The 26,423-nt window shown below is 38.7% G+C and overlaps 2 protein-coding genes across 2 annotated transcripts; both read right to left on the reverse strand.

Moving 5' to 3' along the window:
• Positions 1–7,319: 7,319 nt before the first annotated feature.
• On the reverse strand, positions 7,320–13,171 carry LOC128368785 (Y+L amino acid transporter 2-like). Its single transcript, XM_053329666.1, has 9 exons — positions 12,664–13,171; positions 11,456–11,581; positions 11,228–11,372; positions 10,291–10,414; positions 9,999–10,102; positions 9,199–9,295; positions 8,892–9,041; positions 8,215–8,398; positions 7,320–7,866 (listed from the first exon to the last, which is right to left on the reverse strand). The coding sequence occupies exons 1-9, from the start codon at positions 13,160–13,162 to the stop codon at positions 7,772–7,774; spliced, it is 1,524 nt and encodes a 507-aa protein (XP_053185641.1). The 5' UTR covers positions 13,163–13,171; the 3' UTR covers positions 7,320–7,771.
• A 1,825-nt stretch (positions 13,172–14,996) lies between these two features.
• On the reverse strand, positions 14,997–26,231 carry LOC128368809 (receptor-interacting serine/threonine-protein kinase 2-like). The gene is made up of 11 exons (XM_053329693.1): positions 25,948–26,231; positions 23,887–24,040; positions 23,241–23,396; positions 22,073–22,230; positions 21,377–21,426; positions 21,075–21,236; positions 19,407–19,492; positions 17,661–17,762; positions 17,335–17,431; positions 17,042–17,251; positions 14,997–16,920 (listed from the first exon to the last, which is right to left on the reverse strand). Exons 1-11 carry the CDS (start codon positions 26,145–26,147, stop codon positions 16,532–16,534), a joined length of 1,764 nt encoding a protein of 587 aa, XP_053185668.1. The 5' UTR covers positions 26,148–26,231; the 3' UTR covers positions 14,997–16,531.
• Positions 26,232–26,423: the final 192 nt, after the last annotated feature.

Consider the following 26,423-nt stretch of genomic DNA (forward strand, 5'->3'; position numbering starts at 1 on the left):
AAATGGACAACAGTAAGTTCATTTTACACTGTCACACAGAATATTCAACTTGAAGTCGAGCAGGATTTTGATGGTTTTAAATGTATTTTCCGACAGTCTTGGCAATCCTTGAGACAGCTGTTCAGTCCCATCGTGAACTAAACGAAACAACACTTGCTCCAGTTTTAAATGAGGTAACTCACTAGTCATTCATTTAAAAACCAGTTCAGTATTGATTCTTTTTCATTTAATGGAATATGTGCTGTTCACACTCACAATCTGTCAAAATCAATCTGTTGAGCAGAACTTGAATATGATGAATATAAAATAATTTGTGTCTTACAGCTCAATGACATCATCCAGAAGATCCGACCAGATCTGGATTTCCGTCTCACTGTGAAGAAGATCACTGAAGTATGAAAGCTCTGCAGATCAAACTTCTCTGGGGTGTCTGGTGTGGTCATTTATTCTGCTCGACTGGTAAAAGTTGATAAGCAGCACACTCAGTGGAGGTAATTTGTGTCTTTTTTTTCATAGCTGGAGATGCCATGAATATGTACCCTGTGTGATATTTGTTAATGGTTATAATCTGTTAAATGGATTTGTATGAATGGAACAAAATTAAAGTGTCACCCAGGACAAAATATGAGTTTTAATTGGTTTGATAGAGATAATTAAACAAAGGAAGTCTGACAGTTTAACAATAGAAATAATTCACTAGATTGCATTTAAAAAAAAATAATAATAATTTATCAGTAAGAGGTAAAAACTGTAAAATGATTAAATCTGGAACCAAATTTGAAGCATCAAAACTGTGTAAAACAAGTGTACCAGCTGTGCCAATAAAGTACAAAAGACACAAAAGTAATGTATTCTTTTCTATGCTATATTTTTCTATTTATTATTTATTTAATTGCTAATGTTATGTTTTGTGTTATGTCATTTTCACACCATGTGATTACTGGGTTGTAAAATAAAAGAGAAGATCAGGAAAGAGATGGATCAGCTGAAAAAAGGGCAAAAAAACAGTTATATTAAAGCAAACACATTTGTTAATACATGCATTATCCATCTCCTGCATGCCACGAGCTGTCATGAATAACAACACAATCTGTTTTAAAGAAGGGAGTGGTGATAATGAACCTAATACACCTACAGTATACTTGATCACATGTAAAAGCAGAAAAGTAAAGTTAACATTGCACTCAGCGTATTGTGAAAAGGCAATTTTACACCAACAGTGGTTCAGATTTAAGACCAAGAAGTGGAACCAAAATTGTTCACCAGGTATGACAGCAGTCTGAAGCAGACAGCAGAGGAGGAGGAACAGGAGAAACTGTCACAGCCTGCTAACAAGAGACTGGCCGTTAGATTCAAAGGATGATTTCACAGTGGAGATGTTGGACAATGAAAAAAAACAGATCATCAACCTATGTGATAATAAAAGAAAATGGACTGTGCGTATGTGTATGTGCATGTTGCTTAAAGTATGTAAATGAAATGAATGAAAATGTTAATACAATGTAAAGGGAGTGGAGGATATCAGGGTTAAAACAAAGAACATTGTCTTGCAGGTTTTTGGTTAAGAAATGTAATTTTCCTGCAAATGTCACGGTAATTACTAAACAATAAAGAATTACATTGTGTATTCAAAGGCATGTTATATATATAGTTACTATAGTAACTATAGTTTCTATAGTTACATTTTCAGCCAGTAGAGGGAGCCTGTTTCTCTAACACAGTACTCAACCTGCTCTCATGACTCCTCAATTCTTAAATGGGCCGTGTAGTTTTGTAAAAAAAATTTCTTTGACCGAACTTAAAATCAAAATGAATGAAAAAAATGAAAAAGTTCCTTTTTTGTAACAAATAATGAAATAACAAGCCTTTTCTTTTTTTTAAATTCTCAAATGAATATCAAATGAACGAATGATACAGGTTTGTTTGTTTTTTAAATCACTCATTTTATAGTATTAGTTTTTCCCCTCATTGATTTAATTTGTAACTTTTTTGTTTTTTGTATTTATGATTTAATTAATTTAAATTAATTACATTTGTCATCTCTGAAGCATTTTGAATTCCACTTAACTGTATGAAAGATGCTGTACAAATAAAGTTTGATTGATCAATTTAGAATAATTGATAAATAAATTGATCATTCTCACAAGGCTGCACAAGCATTACAGGATAATATTAGGATCGTTATAAATTAACAAGCATATTTTAGACACATATCAGGCTAGTTCAAGACTTGTTTGAAGCAAGAAAAAAGTGGAGAGAAAGAGATATGGAATGAATAAAGGGCTATAACACACTTCCATATCGCTGGAGGACTCCAAAGAGACAGATCTGAGAAAAATGTCTTCAACATCAAAGCTCCAAAATGCTGAATCCTTCATTTTTCTTGATGCAACTCTGTAGCATGTTATAATTTGCCCACTGTGGTCAACAGCAACTTCTTTCAAATGAACAACATCAACCTGATGTACCCCACAGTCATCCTCTGAGGGCTGCCTCCAACACAGAGCTCTTCTTTTCTTGTGTCTCTCTCCTCTGAGAAAGTTTCTCAGTAATCATTTCACATGCAACGTGTGGAAATAGAATTACTTTAGCATGAACATATTAATATATCAAAAAGTGTGAAAATGGATAGCACAGAGCAGACTCTGTTTTCTATTTATGGTCTCTGAATTTAAGACTTTTTTGAATCAGTCCACAATCTTCAGTGTCTAACATGTATGTGTCCATATAATCGGTAAAAGTGGAACTGATTGAATATAGGTCACTGTCAGGAAGGCAATACCAGCAAAAAGGGGGTTAGGTTTAGAAAAGATCATCTGAGGAAGAACAGAAACTATTCAAAGCTGATTTTTCAACGATGAAGCAGCTACAAGAGTTAGATGCAAATACTTTTAAAATTCAATTCATCCATTTTTCATAACTGCATCAAACTGACCGACACACACAGATACATTAAATATTCCTGCACATTTCATCAGAACTTCTTTCTACCAAAAAAAAAAAATAGTCCCAGCAAATAGTCAGTAGATTTTCCAGAGTTACAGGGGAACTGTTGATTTTCCTAAATGTAATGTTTGATGCCGTGTGCACTACAAATAAAATCCTGCTCACTCCAAAGTAAGGGGCAGCTGCAGGAATCTCAGCGAAAAGATGGGAAGATGCCATGAGAGATAGGCGAGTAAGAACAATTGGAGCATTCAATGGAAAGAAATGGCTGCTTGGATGTGTTCAGCATCATTTTGAAGGATTTAAGATTTCCAGTTCTTGTACAAATAACTTTCCCTATGTGTAATGTTTGCTGTAGAAAGCATCAATATTGAGATTTTCTGCCAGTGTCCTCTCATCTCTTCCTTTCTCATACCATGGTCTATGTTAATCAATGTTGCGCTTCCCTCTTTTCCAGTTTTTGCACATGACCAATGTGTCGCCCTTTTAAGCCCTTGGGATCATTTGAGCCGACATTCAGAAGAAGTCTGCACACTTGAGTACATCCAGGATACCTGAAACCCACCTACCTTCAGTATGGACCTGAAATGCCTGATGTTAGCTTCAGCTCTTATTGTGGGAGCCTCACTCACCATCTCACTGGCAGACTCCAGTTGCAAAGTCAAATGGTAATGTCAATTCATTTTGTGCATCTATGAGTAGTCAGCAATGATAATGAGATAGTTAAAGTACTTTTATTTATTTATTTAATTAATTTTTAGGGTTTTATGCTATCTTTTTGTAACTTTTCTGTGTTTTTCTTAAATGTGAAACTATTTTATTTGACTGTTAATGTCGCTGCTGCAGCTGGTGTTTCTGCTATTTATGTTCACAAAGCAGATGCAGCATCATATGACCAGCAAAGTGCTTTTTGATGGTGTTTTCACTTGAAGTTCACTGCTGTCATGGCATAAAAGGGTCAAATGCATGTTAGATGAGGCAGATGAATTTGAGGTTCTGTGCAGTGTAATCTCTCACGCCTGTTATCTTGGATATGGGTAGACTACAGGACTCACAAGACGCACGTTAAATGTATCGGTGAAGAGAAACAAATAATGCAACACTAACACATCTTGAACAATATTACAGTTACACATCTTACACTGCTCTGCTCTGCAGGTTGTTCGGCATCTCATGTGAAACTGTCCAAGGAGCGCTGGTGAGCCAGATCAAGGCCTGGCAGATCAGGCAGAGCTGTCTGTATGCAGGAGAGAGGTGCTCATATGAGGTCAGAACATCTTATTTTGAGGCATTCATTTAAAGGTGCAGTGTCAAGAATTTATTGGCATCTAGCGAAACAGACCTGGCAGAAACTGAATATAATATTCATATAAGTATTTTTTATTGAATATATTATCGCCTGAAAATAAGAGATGTTGTGTTTTCTTTACCTTAAAATTAGCCTTTTATATCTATATGTTTCTACAATAGCCCAGAATGGACAAACCAAACACTATTTCAAAAGAGGGCCTTTCATGCTTTTTGTGAGTTTTGTGGTCACTGATTCTCCTACAATCTGCAATGTCACTGCTGGATGCCACTAAATCCTACACACTGTTTCCAGTTTTTCTCAGTGAACATACCCTTCTCTTGTACCTCAGTACTTACTGATACCAGTCCCCTTTGGTACCGTCCCTCTTGGTTTGTTGTTCTTACTTTGATTTTATTTGTATGTGCTCATGCTGCCTATAGAAGGATTTTCCTGAATTTGAACAACTTTGGCTTGGATCTAAATTGAAACCCAATACATCCCCTAATCTTTGGCAACTGACTATCAGGCATTATGGTTATAACCATAAACAGTAGTACATGATTCACAGAGTGTAATTGTTTCCAGTATTGATAGATAGAGCTTGAAAAGTTTAATATGCTGTGTTTCTGACATCCTTTTCTGAATCTGAAATGTGCTGCAGCTTGTGTCGACAATTCCTTACCTGATCAAAGCTACACACACGTCTCCAAGTACAAGGAAAGTGAGCGACCTTCAGTTTCTTCTGGAGCAGTCCACCATCTGCAAAGTGACTGTAAGTGTGACCTGTAAATGTAAGCTGGACTCACAACGAGCTTTGTTAAAGACCAAAAGACTTCATTTAAGAGAATACCAAATTTAAATCTTGAAATTCACAAAAACTATAAATGAGTCCAGCTGATATCAGAAATACATCAATTTTATTAATCATAAACACACCAAATGTGGGGTTTGAATATCTACTTAACTCAGTGTCATATCTCTTTAATAAAAATATGAAACAACCAAGCAATGCATGCTTGTGTGTGATGTGATACAGCAAGGAAAGATGTTATGACTAAAAGCAATTTAAAGTGTAAAATCAGAGTTCAGAGAGTTAATCGGCTTTGGTCACAGACATTCCTCTATGACATACTGTTTTCCTTTTGGTCCCTCATAAAAAAAATCTGTCTCCTCTAATGTTTCTAATGTGCAGGGAGATGCCGTGTCTGACTTCGCCAAAGATCCTACTGATAACAGCACCAACTTCTGCAGCCTCCAGAACCTGATGGAGGGTGAGTATCATCTCTCTTTAGATAAGAACTGGATGCTTGCGTCAGATTTTATAACCATGGTGTTATGTTGTGATAACGATATGTGTTTGCTTTTCCCTCTTCAGGAAGTAAGCTGACCGAAGCTGAGGGATACAAGCAGTTTAGCAACAGGTATATCTGTCCTGGATTTGATACCGTAAACTGCACCTTATCTTAAGAGGAGTGTATTCCTGAATCCAAATGTCACTTCATATGTAGAATTAGAGGATTGGTTCCAAAGAGTGTATTTTGCTCTCTATTTTATTCCAATGTGAATCATTGTATTATTGTTAATATTTGTGAAGTGTTATCATCTTTTAATATGCATTAAAAAAATCCAATTCATCTGGTATTTTATCTGAAACCAGCTCAAACTGGTGATGCTCACTAACTTCACTTGAACAGTATTCTAATATTGGCAAATGTGATGCTTAAAGGCAGGTCCTTTGACAATAGATGATGCAATGCAATGAAAAAGGAAAGAACTGCAGTTTATGTAAGACAAAATGATAAAGAGACAAAGTACATTCATTACAGAGACACTTACTCCACTCAAGACAAACTATGGGTCTAAATGTAAGATGTAACATTACATATGGATTAAATGTAAAATAAAAAAGGAAAATACAAGCTCTTGAAAGAAGACAAAGCAAACATGCTGATCAAAAAGGCAGATAATAATGTGTTGTGTCATGGGCAAGGAGCAAAAGAAACAGTTTCTTACATCTAAAGAGTATTCTTTAATTTAATAAAGATAAAATATAGTTTGAAAGCAACTAAAGTGCTGTAAATCAGAGCTACTCTTTATATGCTGAAATTAGGAGAAGGTTGTTTTTATCAAATGCTGCCTGGTCCAAGTTGGATTGGTTTACATGAGGCACAAAAACACATAGTAGTAGCTACCTGCTATAGAGAGCCAAAGTGAAACCCAAATCTGAAATCCAAACATCCTGTTGACATTTGTAACGATGCCTTGGAACAAACCCTTAGTCATCAGTATGTCATGTTTACTTCATGTTTAGATACGGATATACAGTCATTTTTAACCAGCAGAGATTACAGCTAAAAAATTGGAACGTTTGTCCAAAGTTATGCAAAGTGGGAACAAGCTTAACAGTTTCAGAAAGGCTGATGGCTGGCATGTGCACTGACAATGGTGAAACAGCTCCCTCTTGTGGAGAGGCTGAAGCTTGCTAAAGGTTGAGTGAATGAGTGATAAAAGCTTGCATGACTCAGTACATGCAGACCAGACAGCTCAGATTTGTCAGATAATCCAGTGTAATGCCTGTGGGTTGTGTGTTGTTGTAAGATTAGGATAAAAAAAACAAAAGGTGTCATAAAAACTGTCAAAATAGAAGATGATGTACTTTATTGATCCCCATGGGGAAATTGATCCTCTGCATTTGATCCTTTTTATACACACACACACTAAGAGCAATGGGCAGCACCCACAGAGCAGAGCCCAGGAACCAACTCCAGGTCTTTTGTTGGGGGCATAAGGAGAACATGCAAACTCCTCACAGAGAAACCTCTGGGGTTTGAACATAGGACCTTCTTGCTGTGAGGCAGCAGTGCTAATCACTCATTATGCTGAGTCATTATGCTGCACTTACCTAAAACAGAAACACTAAAATACACTCAAGTCAATTTCACACTTATATTATGAAACACAATATGTCATATTATTGAGATCTGGTCATTTTTATGTTACCTTATGCTTGAATTATAAAATTATAAATCATAGAGTTACAACCCCCACCACATCCCACCCCCCACAGATGAATAACATTAGACCCGTTGTTGCTTAATAATGACAATTGCAGGATATGACTGTAACTACATAAGATCTGTTTCATCAAACATGTCTGATAAAAAGTAATCAGTCTATTTCTTTTCACAAGTCTTAAAACAGGTTACATATCTGTCATCATCTTTCACCTGTTAATTTCAATCCTCATAGAAGATACTCCTCGATGTTTGTAGAAAATTACATCACATTTACAGACGAAAGGGACAGTTTGTCAAGTGTCTGCTTCTTCGTATTGAGTCATTTGAGATGACGGGCCTTTTTTTAACTTGACCTGGCAGAACGTATCCTCACAAATCTTGTGAGCGTGTGCTTTGCCACTCTGTCCATGCAAGGCCTTGTTTTTCTCCATTCAGAGAGCAAGAACATTGGCACACCGGTCAGGACTGAGGCCTCTGGCAAAAAGCTGGCGAGTAGAGGATGGGGTATGTCTGCAGCTTATTGTGTTTTACCATCTTCTTGCGTTTCTGTATCAAAGTCAAATTCAGTCACACAGCAGTAGAGCAGCTTCTGGGTGCATCTAGTGGCGAAGACTGAAAGAGGAGTAATGGGATGGGAAAAAACAAAGGGAGTGGAGAGATCAGCTACAGTTGACGCTGATAACAGCTGGTGATTAATGCTGTAATAGGAAAGTTATTAAAAATCACGAGGGACACATGACAAGCTGGGTGAAGGCTGCGGAATGATGAGCATAGTAATTTCATGCTTCATGAACTCTCCAATTTTGGAGTAGAGATCAGTATCTTACAAAATCTCTACAATCTCTTCTTATTCTAATGTTTGAACATGGCTCATGAAACTCAGGACAGTATTTTACAGATTTATTACACATCCTAATGCACAGAATTATTACATTGTAGACATTTAAGTCTAAATCTTACCGTTTAACTTGCGTATGAATTTGGGTCTCCTCTCTTCTGGCAGGTAGATTGCCAAATAATAGACTGGCACACCAGAAAGTGAAATGCCGATTCCTATGAGAGAGTTGATCGTGTCTCCGTAGAGAGGGACGATGACTAAGAACAGGCTGCACACACAGTAGATGAAGGGGAAGACTAAGGTCAGCTGTGGAGAGAAGAAGACATACATCTGGCTTGTTTAATGGTGGAGAAAAAAGGGTGGCTGATGTTGGGATGTACACAAAAGTCTAACAAGCAAAGTCAACTGAAGAGAATGGTGAACTCTGACATTTGTACAGCCTTGTTTTGCACATCGTCCTGTTGTATGTATACGATCATTTATTATATTTATATATATATTATATTATTTCTACTATTACTACTAATCTAATCTAATTGTAAATGTAAATATGTTTGCAAGAGACAAAAGTCGGGCTCAAACTGCACTCTTAATATTGTTGCAGATATTCACTTCAAACCATACCAGCATTTGAAACGCTTACAGGAACTGCAATATTGTATATATAAAGTATATGTATGCTCACACACACATACATACATATGTATATATATATATATATATATATATATATATATATATATATATATGTATATATATATATACTGAATAAGAATGTGAACAGTGAATAAAGCAGCACCTTCACAGGCCTGTGTCTGTCTGGCTGAGTGATGCGCAGGTAGATGAGGCCAGCCACAGACAGACCCACATAGAGCCAGTAGCTGAAGCTGAAATAGTTGATGAGCTGGAATACGTCCTCCACGCACAGAAAGATCAGACCCATTACACCCTGCAGCCACAAAGCAGAATCAACAGTTATTTATCATTCTAAGAAAACATTCAATAAAATATCTTTGTGTTTCTTTGTGGCAGTCTTTAAAGTAATACAAAATTTAAAAAATATTTGATGTTGATTTGTATTGAAGAATGAAGGAAATGCTTCTCACGTTGAACAGCAGTGCAGGTACTGGTGTGTAGCGCTCCAGGTGGATCAGACTGAGACTGTCAGGGAGGTGGCCCTCTCTGGCCCCGACAAAAAACAACCTGCATGATGGGTACAATATGGTAAGAAAGAAAGGCTGGTTGGGAAAATTCTCTCTACAGTTTCATCATAATATTCTTTAATCATGATAAGGTAATGTTCCTGTCACAGCCTCGTTCGATGTTCTTTAGTTGTCATTTTCCACCAGACACCCTCTGAGTTTTCAGACCTAGACCTTCAGCAGTCGGCCACCTCTGCTGATGCCCTACCAGGCCTAAAGTCAACAGTCCCTACCAACAACAAGCCTACCCCTCTATCCTGCCTTCTGGCTGACCTCCACAGAGTATTTCTCTTTATTTCACTGGCCTCTGTGCCTTCATCCAGAGGAGCTCTGCATGTCTGGTCGTCCTCTTGGTCCCCATTCCCAGCGACTATGTCCAGCCACCAGGCCACCGCCTGAGGTCTCGTGCTCTGCCCTACACCTAGGCCACTTGCCCCTGAACCCTTCATCCAGACGCCCTCAACCCATCCTGCTCAGTGTTGGGCTCTCGGCACAAATTATTTGCCCTTTGTCTGTTTGTTTTCAATTCGGTATGTATGCCCACATTTTATACTCATCTCAGTTCTTAAAAGGGTTTTGGTTTTTCTGTTTATTACTGATAAAAGACGTTGCAGTTTTGCTTGTGTATTTGAGTTGTATTGATCTGTATTCTGTGGCCATTTTATGTCACAGAATATAGATGAATACGGTATTTTTGTGATTACCGTGAGGCAGCAATGATGGAAGCATTAAGTCCTCCGTAGCAGGACATGGCTACTGACACAGGGATGATCCATTTGAATGGGCCCAGGACTGCATTCCCGAATGTCTGAGGGATCAGATTCACATGGTTAATTACACATTTTATGATTTAAAGCACATTAACGCCTCACATCACAAAAGCAGCTTCCACTTAAGTCTTGTTTTCATCTCAGGGTGAAAAACCTCTTGGGTCAACAACATTTATATTTAGCAGCAGAGTGAAACATCTCACTCAGTTGACTGTTGGGGCCTTACCACAGCAACGGCATCACTGGCTAGCAGAGATGGCATGTCCAGAACCACATAGTACGCTACATTGGTCAACAGATAAATGATGGTCACTATGGGCATGGAGACAGCAATGGCCAGGGGCAGATTTCTACAAAAGTAGTATGGACAAACACACAGAGAGGTTTAAAACGTGCAGTAACAGGATTACAGTCAGTTAAACAGACAACATCATTTTCAACAAAAATAAAAAGTTGTAAAATGATTATTTTAGGAAAGTAATCTTCCCATTGTGGCAATGTGTTTCTGTAAAAACTGCACGAGTCATGTCATCTACACCTGAGCAATACAAATAATTACAAGGATGAAAATCAATAAGCTGAATTGTATCTGGCCGTGCTGTTAGAAGTCTTATAGGAGAGATATTTCACCTCACGACACTTCCTGGTTAGATAAAGGATAAATAAATGTCTAACTGTATTTTCAGGGGAAAAAGATACCATCTCCCATCAATCATCCCATCAGTGTTCATTAATGAATGGCTCAAACTTTCACCTTTTAATTTGACATCCATTGAGTCTGTGTTTCATCTGCTTAGAAGCTTGTTATCCATTAAACTCAAACTTATCAGCGTCACTGTCCACAGTGAGAACCGTGAGTGGATTTATCATCAGTGAGCAAAAAGCAGGAAAGATGTCCACATAGACTTAAGTGTACATACATATACGTGTATGTGTGTCTTTGTCTCTTTGAGAGAACCAATTTCAGTTGAAAACCAGCATTGTGAGGACATTTTGGCCGGTCTTCACAACTTATGACTTAGTTGTAAGGGTACGGTTAGAATTAGGTTTAGACATTTGGTTGTCATGGTTAAGGTTAGGGTAAGGGGCTAAAGAATGCAGTATGTCAGTGACTGTCCTCACAAGATTATAAAGACAAATGTGTGTGTGTGTGTGTGCGTTACCTCTCTGGATTCTTAATCTCCTCTGTGACAAAGTTGAGCGTGTCCCAGCCGGAGTAGGAGAACAGAGCTGAGTAGAGTGCCAAAGCAATGGCTCCAGGATCTGTGGAGGAGCCCTCAAACGGATTGTCAAAACTCTTTGTTTCTCCTTCGGAAAGAGATGTTAAGATTTAACACATTTCATTTTGTTTCCTCTGATGTTTCCTCTGATATATGTTGTTTTGAACTTACCAGTAGATATTTTCAGGATTCCCATAACAATGATGAGGATGAGTGCCATGAGTTTGGCGTAAGTGAAGATGTCCTGGACCAGAGTCCCCCATTTCACATAGGCACAGTTGATGAAGATGAGTATACCTGGGTAAACCAGAGGAACAAGACAATGTGAGGCCTGCCAAAGCCTCTTATACAGCTTCTGCTTTCATGTTTAGTTGTATTTCAACAAGAGCAGACCATTGACTAACTTCTCTCTGTGTCACATGGATCACATGCTTCATGTGGGTACAGAAAGAGAAACTGAGTTCTTGGTAGACCATTACGGGCATTGCTGCTCTCTCACCTAAATACCACCCCTGTGAACTGCATTCTCCACAGCACAAAGCCAGGCTGTGATATTTCTACAGGACAGACAGTCTAACTATAGCTGATTCCAGTCCCACGCAGGGTCTCTGAGGCTGTAAATGGGGCGGACAGATAACTGATTATGTGCATGAACGATATCACCCTACTGCTTGTTTTTGCCGATGTCATCCTATATAGTCCTTAGTAGTATTAAAGCTCTTTAAAAAAAGATTTACACTAACAAGTACACTGCATTTCCTGTGACAAATAAAAACAACAGTAAAATGGTGGTAATATGAAGCAACAGCAGGAGATGTCTGGTTAGGAGAGGGAACAGTAAACAACATGGTTATTATCAGTGAGATGATATTACACATAGTAGCTGGATTACATGTTGCATCGTTTGCCTAGTGCTCAGAAGGCCATTTTAATCCAGTGTGGGTACCGTGGACATTGCCACTTACAATCAAAACTACTATACACAGAGGAAATAACAGAATTTAAATACTTTGAATGGCTACTAAAACAGGGTTTGATTTCATGAACATTTTGAGAATTTTAACTGTAAGTGTGTTCTGTTTCAGTCTTTGCCTGCAGCAGAATAATGAAAACACTTCTTGGGGTCGAGCTGACATCCGGAGCTGTGTCGAGACCAAACTCAGCAGTAGTGTAAATTTCACTGGATGGAAATAGTGTAAATGGAGCTTTTCTGTTTCTGCATTGATTGATGTGGGTCAGTGTACTGAATGCATGCAAACACACATTTTGAGGAGTTTAATGAGATTGAAATTACATTGTCGATCTTGTACTAATTTAGTTTCTTTCTGTAATGAACTTGACACTGAATACAAACGCATTCAAACACGGGTATTTCTTACAGAGACAGGCCGCAGCAAGGAGGCGGACAGCATCGTACGGCGGCTGGCAGGTTGGGTAGAAAGACTCCAGCAGGTAGTAGGCAAAGGTCAGTGAAATCACAGCCTGGCTGGCCGGCTCGATCAGCAGGATGGACGTCCACAGACGAATGAAAGCCAGAAAGCCACCAAACGACTCCAGGATGTAGGCATAACTGGCTCCAGACTTGGTGATGGTGGTGCCAAGCTCTGCGTAGCACAAAGCCCCAAACACGGAGAAGATGCCTCCAAGAGCCCAAATCACCAAAGACAGGCCGTAAGAGGCGCTGTGCATCAGTACACCCTTTGGTGAGACAAAGATCCCAGAGCCAATCATGTTACCCACGATGAGACAGATGCCATTGATGAGAGAGATTTCCCTCTTCATCCGAATTTTCTCTGCTTTTCCACCACTTGGAGCCTTCAAGTCTTCATCAGATGGAGCCCGTGATCTTGGGCATATGGTGTCTGACATGACCCCCATCTTCTGCTGCAGATCCCTATTAGTCCATCATGAAAACAGATCATTTCGAGGTTGTTTAATTCCAGACAAATATGATTCTTCTACTTTATAAAGTAACTACACGACTCCAAAGATCACACACACACACACACGGATCCACATAGTCCACTCTTATATGTCTCCATACATGAACAAACACATTGATCAGATGCAGTAGTTAATGACAAGAATTTAAAAGTGAGATCACCTTATTTCAAAGAAGATCAGCAAGTTTGTTTGTCCTTCTGAAGATGTAGAGTCTCTCTCAGGTCACTGTGGCTCCTGTGAACTAGGCAAGCAGTGAGACATTGAGCGAGATCACGTCTGAGAAGTAGCAACAGGACGGTCGATGTTGCAATCCCTGCTGCCCAGTACAACCACAACCAGTGTTTTTTTCCAGCGCCAGGCCAACCGTACTCTCGTGTTCCCCCTCTGAGCTATTTTCAGAGACAGGCAGACTTCGTCCCAGCCCCCCCGGGAGCCCTCAACGGTTAAGGCAGAGGGGGCCAGAGCTACTTCTGGGTCAACATACTGTAGTCAGATTGTGATCAGCCCTATAGCTGCTGATTTACCACCAGTCACTCAGCTGCTATTTGTTACTGATCATGCTTACAGTGCTAACTAAGCACTGTATGAATAGCTCTTGGATTACTGTTACATAAAAATAAATGTATAATAAAGCAGCCAGAGGTAAAAACAGTGAACCCATTTTATTGAAGACTTTGATACACCATTTGAAAAAATCCTTTGTTTGTTAAAACCACAGTTACACATCAACTGAACTTTATGTCATACTTTATAGAACTGTTTGATGAACTGACACCGATAATGATAAATTAGGCAGGTATTTTGCAGAAGGCATTTCTACAAATACAACAAACAAGAGATCACAGAAAAAAATAATATATATATATAAAAAGATGAAACTATCATCTACAGTACAAAATATGTTACAACATATTTAGGCTATCAAATTTGTAGCATTTTTTTCACTCAGCTTTGCTTGATATGTGTGTAAAAAGGCTTTTGCATGTTGACTATAGTTGAGGCCGAAAGCAGAATATGAGGCACAGTTGTCAACTACAAGGCAATACAAGTCCAAGAATATGGAAGCATATTGACCTCGCTCGGCCTTCCTGTGGGCTGCTGCTAAGCCACATTATATAATTGTGTTTGACTTCTTGAAACAATGTATTTTTACTAAGAACTGCCTGCTCTGTCTCACTTCCTGTGGATTTGTGACTGAACTGAAATTTACAGTGGATCTTTTGCACATCGTTATAATGAGATTTCTGTGAGGAAATGAGAGGAAATGAGAACAAAGCAAATCTTCATCTGTGGTCAATTTATAGATGTGCAGATAGTATAGATACATACTCATTTGAGCACTTACTTCGAGGAAGTGAAGGCAGTGTTCATGAGAAACTGTCCACACATACACACACACACACATACACACACACACACACACACACACACACACACACACACACACTAGAGCTGCAAGGGTCAGCTGATTATTCAGCGGTCAATCAACAACTGCTACAATTTTAATAAACAACTGCTTAAGTTAGTTTTAAGCAAACAATAAAAAATAAATAAATCTGGTTCCAGGTTTTAAAATGAAAATATCTGTTTTCTTAGTTTTCTACGATAGTAAATTTGATCTCTTTGGTTTTTTAAAATGTCGGACAATTTAAACAATCTATGACCTTCAAGTCTGGGAAGCTGAGAACTGAATTTTTTCACAGTTTTCAGACGTTTTATAGGCCAAATGAATAACTCAGAACAATAACGCAGCCCCAATAACACACATACACGTAATATAAGGAAGATTGAAAGTAACAACAGTCTCAAGGAAGCAGAAATCATATTTCTTTTTTTTTCTATAAATAGTATGTATGACTGAAGTAACAGTGAACTCTGTGACTGACAAACAGGTATTACTCCCATTCATATAAATAAAATGGTGCTACTGTATAATGTGAATGTGTATCTTCTTGCTTGTAACAGGATTATGACTTTGCTGAATGCTACTGATGTACGAGGAACTGTTTATTTATGAGCAGCGAGGCAGCACAGCCACGGTAGAAAAAGTTAAATGAGTCATATCATGTACCGTGTGGTGTAGGTACACAGAGGCACCGCTACAAGCAAGGCGGGTTTGATTTGCTCTGGTCGTTTGCTGTTATCTTACACCTCTATGGAGCATTGCGCTGAAATCTATCTTTTAGTCTGTGCTCAGAGTCCATGGAAGAACTGTAACTCTGGAAGTTTCCAGTTTTTTTTTTTTTTTTAAATCAACAACTAGAAAGATCACTTTTGCCCACTTTTCATTTACACACAGACATGCAGTCGTGCACACACACACGTCCCTCTCATTCTGGGTTTTATGTTACAGTCTCTACTTCCTCTTTACTCTTTACTCCGAGCCCCTCCGACTCCTTAACTCAGCAGTTAATGTCTGGATAGGAAAAATAGCCCACAATTTCCATACAGTCATGTAAACACAGCTTTCCAAAATCACAAATCATTTCAGCAATTCAGAGTCATTTGAACTCGTTAACGTTCAAGACAAGATGTTTAGATTGCTATTATTTGCTCTTAAGTCTCTGCTGCTCCCTTTACTGTGCATTTTCTCACTGATATAATGTACACAGGTCACTCTATGTGCTTCAACACAAAGACACAAACACTCTTTGTTGCAGAGAGGGTCACATTCTCAATTCATTTTGTGGTAAACATTATCTTGATAATGAATCTAAAGACAATTCAAAAATTGCTGTAAACCCTATCTGTTTGCTATAGGTTTTCCAGCATCTAACAGATGTTGTGTAACTTACTCAGATCAACTGAGCGAAGCCACACACACACACACACACACACACACACACACACACACACACACACACACACACACACTAAACGAAAATACTGGGCTACATAATGCTTACACTTAATCATTTAATACTAACTGTTCTGGAAACAAAAAGTGTAACGCACTAAAAGGAGTGAAACCCTGCAATGAAAGACTATAAATCAATCGCCTCATTAAATCCAAAACTTAGTAAATAAAATCACTGATTCAGTCGAAATCTTTTGATTCTGATTATACAGAATAAAACTTTGGGTTTTTGACTCTAGCTAACGAGTGGATAAATTGAAGCCAATACCTTAGTTTTTGCACCTGCAACTCTTAACTCAGCCAGCTCTTCCTCTGTCTTTCTGAGGGACTGACTTACATGAACCGTGATGACAATCTCAATGACAACGGAAACCACCAAAAGTTAAGTGTAGTGTAAAGTTGGCACGGTCTATAATCTGGACAGTTTCCATTGCTTCTGAGTGTTGCTACATATTCCTGATGATATTGTAGGACACAGACAGCGGTGGTGCACTGGGGACCAGGTTTGTGGTTGGTGAGCTGATTTCAGCTGGGTATGGCTGCAAGCCCATCTGCTTATTGTCGTGCAGCTTGCGGACGACAATGCGGCAGAAGTCTTCGCTGGTCCGGTGACAGTTGTCCAAGAGCTTGCGCACCTTGGCTGTGCGAGTGGCCTGGTTCACTACCAGTTCATAATCCTCACGCATTATCATAGAGCGTGCCAGCAGGGCATCCAAGCTCTGGTTGAGGCAGGCCTCAGTCATCTGCAAGACGATCTCCTCACGCCGTGTCTCAATCCATTGGGTCATGGCGCCTTGTGATGGAGGCGAGTTGCACAATGGGGCAGAGTTATCAGCTGCGAGGGAAGAGAGAGAGGGAGAGTTTAGATATCTGGGGTAAAACAGTTTTGAACAGATTGAACTTTCCAGAATTTCCAGTATCTTTCATTTCATCCATTATGTTTCATCTGCTCGTACCTGGCTGCTGAGGCTTTGGATTAAGAGTGAGGTTATCCAGTCGTGTCTCATACTCAGTGACAGGCGGGCCAGGTTTGACGGGTATGTTCCATTCATTCATGAGCTTGGCACTCTGGTGGCCGTTCAGATTATTGGTTGCACAGTGGTCCTTCAGAGACTCGGGAGGCTCAAGAGTAGGAGCTATGAATGACAACGGAAGCCCCTCTACAACTGAAAAAGTAGAAGAAGAGGCATAATGTACCGAACCGGAGAAAGAAACTTAAAACATAAACAGTCAGTCCTTCTTTTATTACCTTTAGAGGGTGCTGTATTGCAGCTGGTGAGGGGGCCTGGTAGAGATACATCCGTGTCCTGGGAGGAACAAGACCCTGAGCCTGAGTTGGTGGTCTCCTGCTGGAGAACACAAAGATGATTAATTGAAATTTCCATGCACACACTATTACCATACATCTAAAAGTACAGAGAGCTCAAATGTTGAAGTGCATCCCCAAGTACCCCTGTTTATTATTAGGCAGGGAAATTAAGTTACTTCCACATTTCCTTTCCAGTAAGCACAGTGTTCTACGCTTGACTACTTCCATTTAGGATTAATCGGAGAGGAGAATCAGTAGATACTGACCGGCCAGGGATTGGACCTGTCCTTCAGCATATTCAAGGATCCCTCCTCACCCCTCTTCTCACTTTCTGGCTGGGCGGTACAGCAGCCTGATCTCCGCATAAACTGTGGAAGATAAAAAGGAAGAGGTGAGTCATACTGAGTCATACTGAGTCATACTGGGTCATACTGGGGGCTACTGTGTCATACTGGTAAAGTATGACTTAGCAAAGTACAACCAAATGTTACTATGTTCGATCAAATGATCCAAAATCTAAGCTAATAAATACTTAGCCCAAAAACAAGATATCTTTTCTCACTAACTCTCATGTAAGTAAAAACAAAGAACACACAATTTAAAAAAGAGAAAAAGTCCATAATCTTGCTTTCCCTGCAGACTTGTTTTGATACATCTGATCAAACATGCAAATATTCACTAGTTCTGATATTAGTTCTGACTCACTAGTTCTGATATTTTCTTCTGCTGCTTGTACTGAACCATTCCTCTGTATATCTGAATTTAAAAGCTGAACACCAAATACCACTTATCCTGTATCCCAGTTCTTATCATCAGGTAAAAATTATAAACGAATATTCAAATAATTTTTATACTTGATTGACTTTAGTATATTTAAATAATTGAATATAAATGTATATGAATATGTGTATCTTTTTTTAAAATAGGAGATAAAAATGCCTATATTTTCAGCTGAGAAAGTATTAAAAAGTAAGTATTAAAAGTTGTCATATATATGTATATATGTCTACTTGTGACATAAATTATAAATAAATTATAAAGTAGCAAAAAAAGATTGAGCTGACAACATTCTCATTTCTGGATAGATAATTATATTTATTCTATTCTACACAGGAAATATTTTTCTACTTCCTCATAAGCGATTCACTTGAACAGCCTCAATTGGCCCTGATCCAACTTCAACTTTCACACAAACGTTTTATAGTAACCTATCGTGTTGACGGGAAACAATAATCACTCTCATGTGTGCACACAACTTAAAAGAGGAAGGATACGTAGAAAATTAGGAAGTACATTTTTGAGTCATGGTTCAACTCAAACTGTCCAAAATTACACACAGATCATCATACATGTGTGAAGAAATTATATAATCAGCAATTATTTGTGTTCCTGAAACACTGCCTCACAGTACTTAAACTAGTAAATTCACTGAAACATGATAGAAAAAACAAAACAGGTGTTTAGATTATGTGATAATTATTCTTAAATTAAAATTAAAAATTATAATCAAATCGTTTAATTGTTTATCTAGGAAAAAACAACTGAGACCACAGTTCTGCTACTCTCTTTAACTTGTCTCACATGTCACAACACTGCACACACTCGTCCGAGTACAAAAATGCTACGGAGCAGCTTGCTGTGACAGATAAGGAAATAACTACAGTAAAAGTTGAGTGATGAAACTTCTTCCCGTAACACAAAAACAATGAGTTTATTAATTAAATAATTGAAGCAATTGACCCAGCCATCCTGTAGAGGATAAGCTGTTGAGAAAATGAATGAATGAAACAATTGAGAAAAATGTGGCTGTTGCTCAAACTAAGTAATCTTATCACTTTACGCTCTGATAACTTGGGAAAATATGTAAAGTAGTGAAAAACACAATTCAAATTCAATGGTTTTATTTCCCAATTCAAAGAGGTAAAAAGTAAGTCATAATTTATTTATGGTCTCAATTTTCATATTCATCCGCTCCAAAGTTAATCATAATTGTGAGAAGACTTCTGACTGACCTTTGACCTCTTGATCTCCAACACAGCCTCCAGGAAGTCGATTTCATCGAACCTCCTCACCATGGGCTCCAGCTCAATCAAACACTCTGAAATGGCAATAAACACATCACAGCATTACTATTTATGACGCATATATATATCTGTTTTGTTACCACAGTGCCCTTAGCTGGGTTATCATGGTCACAAACTTGCCAACATTCACTGGTGGTGAAAGTCTAAAACAAAAAGATATTTATTTAACTACAATGCAAGACCAAGAAAGCATCAATTCTTACATTTAAGAACCTGTGCCTAAAATGTTTGGTATTTTTGCCTGAAATAATTATGATTAATTGGTTAATAAAATAGTAGCAGATTAAATGTCCGTAGATCTCTGAAGTGTTGCAGCTCTACATTCATGTACACACTGTCAGAACCTAAACATAAACAACAACACATTTGATCAGAATTCAAGTAGAACGGAAACATACTGAACCGCAGTTCAGGGTTTCAGTTTCAGTAGAGTACGCTTGTTTTCATTTTTTCCCAGCAACAGTCTGTGACTCTGCTGTCTGTGTGTTTAAGATGATAAGGTGTATTCGATTTTTGTTCTGCGCTGGAGAGTGTTGTCCAAACATATGTCAGTGCTACTGTAGCTACTGTCAGTGAGTTTAGGGAACAATTTCATAGACCTGCTCCATGGTCTGACCAATAAGTTAATGGTTGTTAACCATTGAAGTTAAAGTGACATGAGGATATTTAGCCAGAATTATTTGTTTCCCCCAGTTTGTAAATTGATTTTATTTGACCTAAAATGTTTGTTTTAGATTTTTAAATGCTTAAATTTAAATTGCTTTCACTCATCTGTTGTTTTAGGACAAACTTGAAAAATGTGAACCTGTCCTTTAAGCCTTGTAGAAACACATTTCTGAGATTCACAGCCTTTGATAAATCCTGATAGATTTGTACACTCAGGTGCCCAAATGAACACTGACATACATTTTTCTTGCTGTAATCATTCCTCCCGTTCATATTCATTTACCATTAAGAGATCCCTTCATAATGTGCTTTCCAAAATCCACAAGCCAAAATGTCTTCTACTTGGTCATGTCAAGTCAAAGTCTTTTTAATACCAAATTCCCTCTTTTTGTTGTAGATATATATTTTATTTGACTAACTCAGATGGTTGAAACAAAATGAGGAGGGTGGATTTTGTCTCCCATCACTATATTATCAGGGTGTTATGAAGAGATCTTCTAATGGCCTGTGTGAAGAGAATGAATGATTTCAGTGAGCAAAACCTGTTTCAATGTTGATTTGGGCCCCTGGATGTTATTTTAAGGCTGATTTAAAAATTGTTAACCTATACTTTGAAATATAGACATTTTTCTTTCAGCCATAACCGTCAGCTTTACCAGTTTAATCAATAGAGCTGAAAATAAACCTGGGATGTGACAGAGAGAAGACACATTTCAGTAACATGACAGGAAGATGATAGTCACTGCTCAGTCAGGGTAAAATTTAGCTCAAACAAGCAGGATTTGCCTGTTGCTCAACATGAGGGGAGATGTCTAAACTAAACCAAACTAAGGAAAAGGTCAAATGTTTATGGCAGGGTGCACAGTCACTGCGAACCCTCTGCCAGAGATGAGGTGACCCTGTGCAGCACAGTTAGCGATGTGTGCTTACTGAGGAAGGAAGGTCGCTCATCGGGGTTAGTGGTCCAGCCGCAGGTCATTAGGCTAATGAGGGTCCCTCTGCTGGGGATCTCAGCAGGCAGGCTGTCCAAGCTTGTGTCAGGACGCATCCCGCGCAGCACGCTGAACATAATCTGCATGGGGTTGGTCACCTCTGACACACACAAACACACACACTGATGAAAACTCAGAGAGCATGTGAACAAAATAGGACAACAACAGATCAATGTTAGTATGAATTAATTTAAAAAAAAAAGCTACAGTACAAAATGCATATACTAAAAAATCTGTTACCTTCGTATGGAATCTGTCTGGACAGCACCTCCCACATGATGATGGCATAGCTATGATGTAAAAAACAAAAAGAGTAAGGGCATTCCCCTTCAGAGCTGAGGGACTTTACAAATAGCTACTATTTAAACTAGACAGGCCACTTTGAGGAAGAGCGATGACTGATTGACTTGTTGCAGCATTCCAAACATTTTGCCCCAAAGCGTCAGAGTTTCATTAGCTCATAATCAGCTACAGAGTAAAGAGCATTACTTAAACTGCTCTTATAGTGACCATTCCTTGTTCCTAACGGATTCTTGAAATAAGGCAATTTGCCTGGCATTCAGTCTCTGGCAAAGATCTCTCCACACTGTGCTGTTTTGGTATGCTGACAATCCGACCTCACACTCATTATCTCCCCTGTCCCGCTGGGAAAACTCACTTCCCTGAAATGCTGGTTGTGCTGGACAAACATTTACTCAGAGGCTAAAATCAGTCAATAATAAGTCATCAAGACTAACCCTAACCCATTCACAAATTTTGCCTAAAACGTCGACCATCATGTACATAGATCACAGAAATATAAAAACAGTGTTGGCATTTCAAATTATAAACTGTCAACATGAGCGCCATCCAAAATAACTCATTATGAGTGTCACTGCAGTAACAGTCTATTTTCTAATAATTATACAGTCATATTATTGAGATTTGTTGTCCGACCTGTACATGTCGTGTTTCACATCAGCCCGGCGGCTCTTGGATGGTTCATACTCCTCGGGGGGCATGTAGATCACTGTGCCCCCCATCTCTGTGGGCTTCGACCCCGAGCCTTTACTGACAGACAGCTGCCGCCACTTCGAAAGACCAAAGTCTGCGATCTAGAGTGAAGATTAGCAGAATGTTAGCAAGGAACTTTAAGTCGATTTAGAAAATGTCTAAACATTTTTACTATTCTGTTTTGATTTTATCAATTGAAGATGACTGGGGCTCGAAGAATATTAGCTACGAGCTACCCAAAACTTTCTGTTAATCATCAAAAGCAAGTGAGTTTTGGGACTGGGAGGGAGAAGATTCGCCAACTTGGAAGAAATCCATGAAGGATTGCAGGAAGCTCTGAACACAGTGACAAAAGACGACTACAGGAAATGTTTCCAGGAAAGGAACGTGCTGGGACAAGTGTATCACATCTCATGAAGGGTTAGAAAGATACTACTGAAAGAATAATAGTGACAGTTTGTTTTAAGTATTTGAGGAATTTTTGGGTTCCTCCTTATATGTTGTAGGAGAACTTCTGTATGACATAAAAGTGTGATCTCACATTGTTCAAAGAAATAAGAAGTTGCTTTTTTTGTTAAACCAGCTTAAACAATGTCTTAGTGCACTTTTCTGCTTTTATGGTCTACCTTATTTATTTATATTTATTGGAAATTGAACCTGACTTTAATTATTTAATCTATCATCCATGTCCCTTGAATCATGCTTTATATTGGCATTTTAGTGGTCCTTTTAATGATCTTTTAAAAATCTGGTTTTACTTTTCTAATCCTGATCAGTTAGCCTTGCGAGCACCTGCCCATGTCTGTTTTCGTGGTGTTTTAACTGTCTGCTGTCACTAAAGTTTGTATGTATGTATCTGTCTGTATGTTGAGATGCCCTCTCCTGAAATTGTAACCAAATCTACCTTTGGGTATTAAAAAAGTTACCTTGACAATATGTCTCTAATATATTCAGTAGAAACTGTATAAAACAGATTTTTGAAGATAGTTTTGACTAGTTGTGCTCATGTCTTACTATTATGTTACACACACACACACACACACACACACACACACACACACACACACACACACACACACACACACACACACACACACACACACACACACACCTTAACATGAAATTCACTATCCAGCAGTATATTCTGTGTCTTTAGATCGTGGTGTAAGAGGGGCGGGTTCATGTTGTGAAGGAAGTTGACACCCAGAGCGATCTCATACAGGATCCTCAGTCGCAAAGGCCAGGCAAGCACAGGGTACGTGTCCTTCTGTAGGCAGAGGTACAAAAACAGAGTCAGAACATATGTGTGATCACGTGAGTGCAAAGAGACAGAGAGAGAGCAAGAATCATAAGACCAAAAAAATGACGAAAGAGGAATTGTAGTACAGTGGGTCAAGGGGGAATTTCCCCCAGACTGTATTTAACAGCTTTCCTTACTGGTCAGCATCTCTTCCCCTGATTGACTCAACGTTACATCAGAGAAAGACTTTCACTTTTGCTTACTGTCTGACAGGCATGAATGCTATGGCATACACAAGATAAAGGATATGGTTTCACTTCAACCATTCTGACAACGCAAGTGAACAAACCAGAAGTACGGAATGTTAAAAAAATGTATTAAATATTTAGTTCCTGGCTGTGACTCTGTCAAACTTTAATAAAACAAGTATATGTGCTAAAAAGTCTTATCAGGAGCTTGTGAGATCTTGTGCCAAATAAACAGCTGTTTGGATGTTTTAGTGATGACATATGGCTACCTCGTGGAGCAGCAGGTCCAGGGAGCCATTGCTCATGAACTCTGTGACTATGCAGAAAAACTCCGGCTCATTGCAGATGCCGAAGATCTGGATGATGTAGTTGAATCTGGCTTTGTGGAGCACCTCTGCCTCCTTCAGTAGGGAGTTCCTCTCTCTGAAACACATCAAGGACACGGATCAGTCTTTATCCTCGGACAAAGTGTTGAAAAATGCCAAAACACTTAAGAAGAATGCCAAAGAAATGAGGCAAGGAAGTGAACTGTAATTAGTGAGGGGCGACATGATTGAAATCATTATCATGATATTGATCAGAATATCTATATTGTGATAGAAAAAATGAATGAAAAATCACAGAAAGTAACCAAGCTGACGTTCAAAACAAAGACTTGGATCCCATTGTTATTAAGAGTCAAACAAAACACTTAAATAACTCATTTAGTTTAAGCAAAGCCAACATATTACATTTTCAAAGATATCTCTGTGTCGGCGTATGTGGCCATCAAAGAGTAACAAGAAATTTCAACGATGTCACAGTTTTTTAATGTTAACATTTCTGTACCAAAAATGTGAATGTTCCATTTATGTGAAAACAAAAACTATTTTGTATATATCATCAGATTTATTAAACCCAATATGTCCTTACACCTCACAGTGGACTGTTATCAATTATTAGACAGGACCCTGGGGGGGGGGGGGTCACAGTAGTCTGATAAAAATGTGCCGTGAATGAAAAACCATTTATATACTGCTCAGTTTTAAATGTGTGGATCTGAGTCATCCTTAAACGTGAGTGCAGAGAGAGAGCATCAAGAAAACCCTGCAGATAGTCAACAGAGAGGAAACGACTGCTCGGACATGGTTACATTTATTTCAAAATCCTCTCCAGACATATAAAAACACCCTGATTTCAATAATATTGCTTCTAATACGGTTTTTCCACAAAAAAGTTCAGTTAACTAGTTATAAATTATCAAAATGACAAATTTGACCCATTTGTACATTTGAGAGCTGTAACACCACTATACACATGTACATTTCTTTTAGCCGGACGTTTCCTAATGTGACCCACAGTATACAAAAATTGAAATAAATGCATATTTTTTTATTTCTATTTTTGTTGATACACATTGCGTACATTGAAATGTACAAAATTAAAAAAAAACATCATTCAAATGTTTTATTCTTTATATTCTATAAAATGTCCACCTGGACCATAAAATAGTGATTGGGAATGTATAAACAAATAGGATACACTCTGCTCTCTGACAGCTTCATTAATGATTAATCCAAAATGTATTAATGACTGATGGGGAATTTATGAATGTTAATTGGTGTAGAGACTAATTATGAGTCAGAATATGAACAGTACGGAAGGGTTAAATCTTCTGAATCTATGAGTATATAAATACAGTACTTATAATGTGACACAATCTCTACTACTTCACTGAAAGTCCATCCTCAGTATTTGTGCTTCTAAGTCTTCTAAGTCAAGTCAAGTTTCCACATCACATTTATAAGTTACATATTGCATCAGGATCAGTTTCCAAACTATTTGTAATGTCACAAATCTCGCTGGTGGGCACGCTCCTTTAACTTAGATTATCAATGAACTCAGAGAAACTTTCCTCTCTCAGCAGATCAATGTGAAAACAGACTTCTAGTGTCAAACTCTGCACAGTGAAGCTCAAACATCCAACTGAAATAACAACTAGTAAAACACATTTCTGGTGATGAAGGACTTAAAACATAACTGCATTAAGGACACTCTTCATATAGTTACAGACAGAGGAAACTACTACTGTGACATTATGGCAGCACTCGTGATACTGATATAAGGTTACACTGGATTCAAATGTACCTGTGAGTCTCAGCTGTCATTAAAATGTCAATGATCTAACACTAATTATAGGGTTTTTTCTGATTTCCTGTTTTAGATGTCAGCGACTGTAGATTTGAGAGAGGGTTTGTTTTTTGTTTTTATTTTAAAGCAGCAGTTAAGATCTCTGCCACACAATGGTAAAAATTGACACAAAAACAAGTGGCGACAGGAACACACTGTACCTTTCACCGACAGGAGAGTCGAGCTTCAGGCACTTGATGGCCACAGTGGTCCTCCAGTCGGAGTGCTGCGCCTTGAACACGGTACCGAAGCCCCCTCTGCTCAGGTAGTACAGGTCTGTCAGCTTCTGGTAGGGGATCACCGGCAAGGTGCTGGTCAGACTGCCTATGTTCACACAGCCCACAGCCGCCTGCGGCTCCATAGCAGTTTGGGCGTCTTTTTCGATAAGTCTCCGAAGGATATGTCATCCACTGGGTCAGACACAGAAAGCAGAACTGCCCCTTTTTTGGTAAACGCAACGAGGCAGAGCTCTGGTAGTCACACGCCACATGCCATGAACTGTGTCGCTGAGTGTAGCAGGCTAAGCTAGCGGACGGCTCGTCAGTTTGCTCAAACACCGTGAGCCCTACGGTCACTGTTAAACGTATGAAGCGCTTTAACTTTCCCCGTTTGCTCGTGTGTCATGTGCAGCTACCTC

Source organism: Scomber japonicus, chromosome 12 (assembly GCF_027409825.1).
Source record: "Scomber japonicus isolate fScoJap1 chromosome 12, fScoJap1.pri, whole genome shotgun sequence".
NCBI lineage: Eukaryota > Metazoa > Chordata > Actinopteri > Scombriformes > Scombridae > Scomber > Scomber japonicus.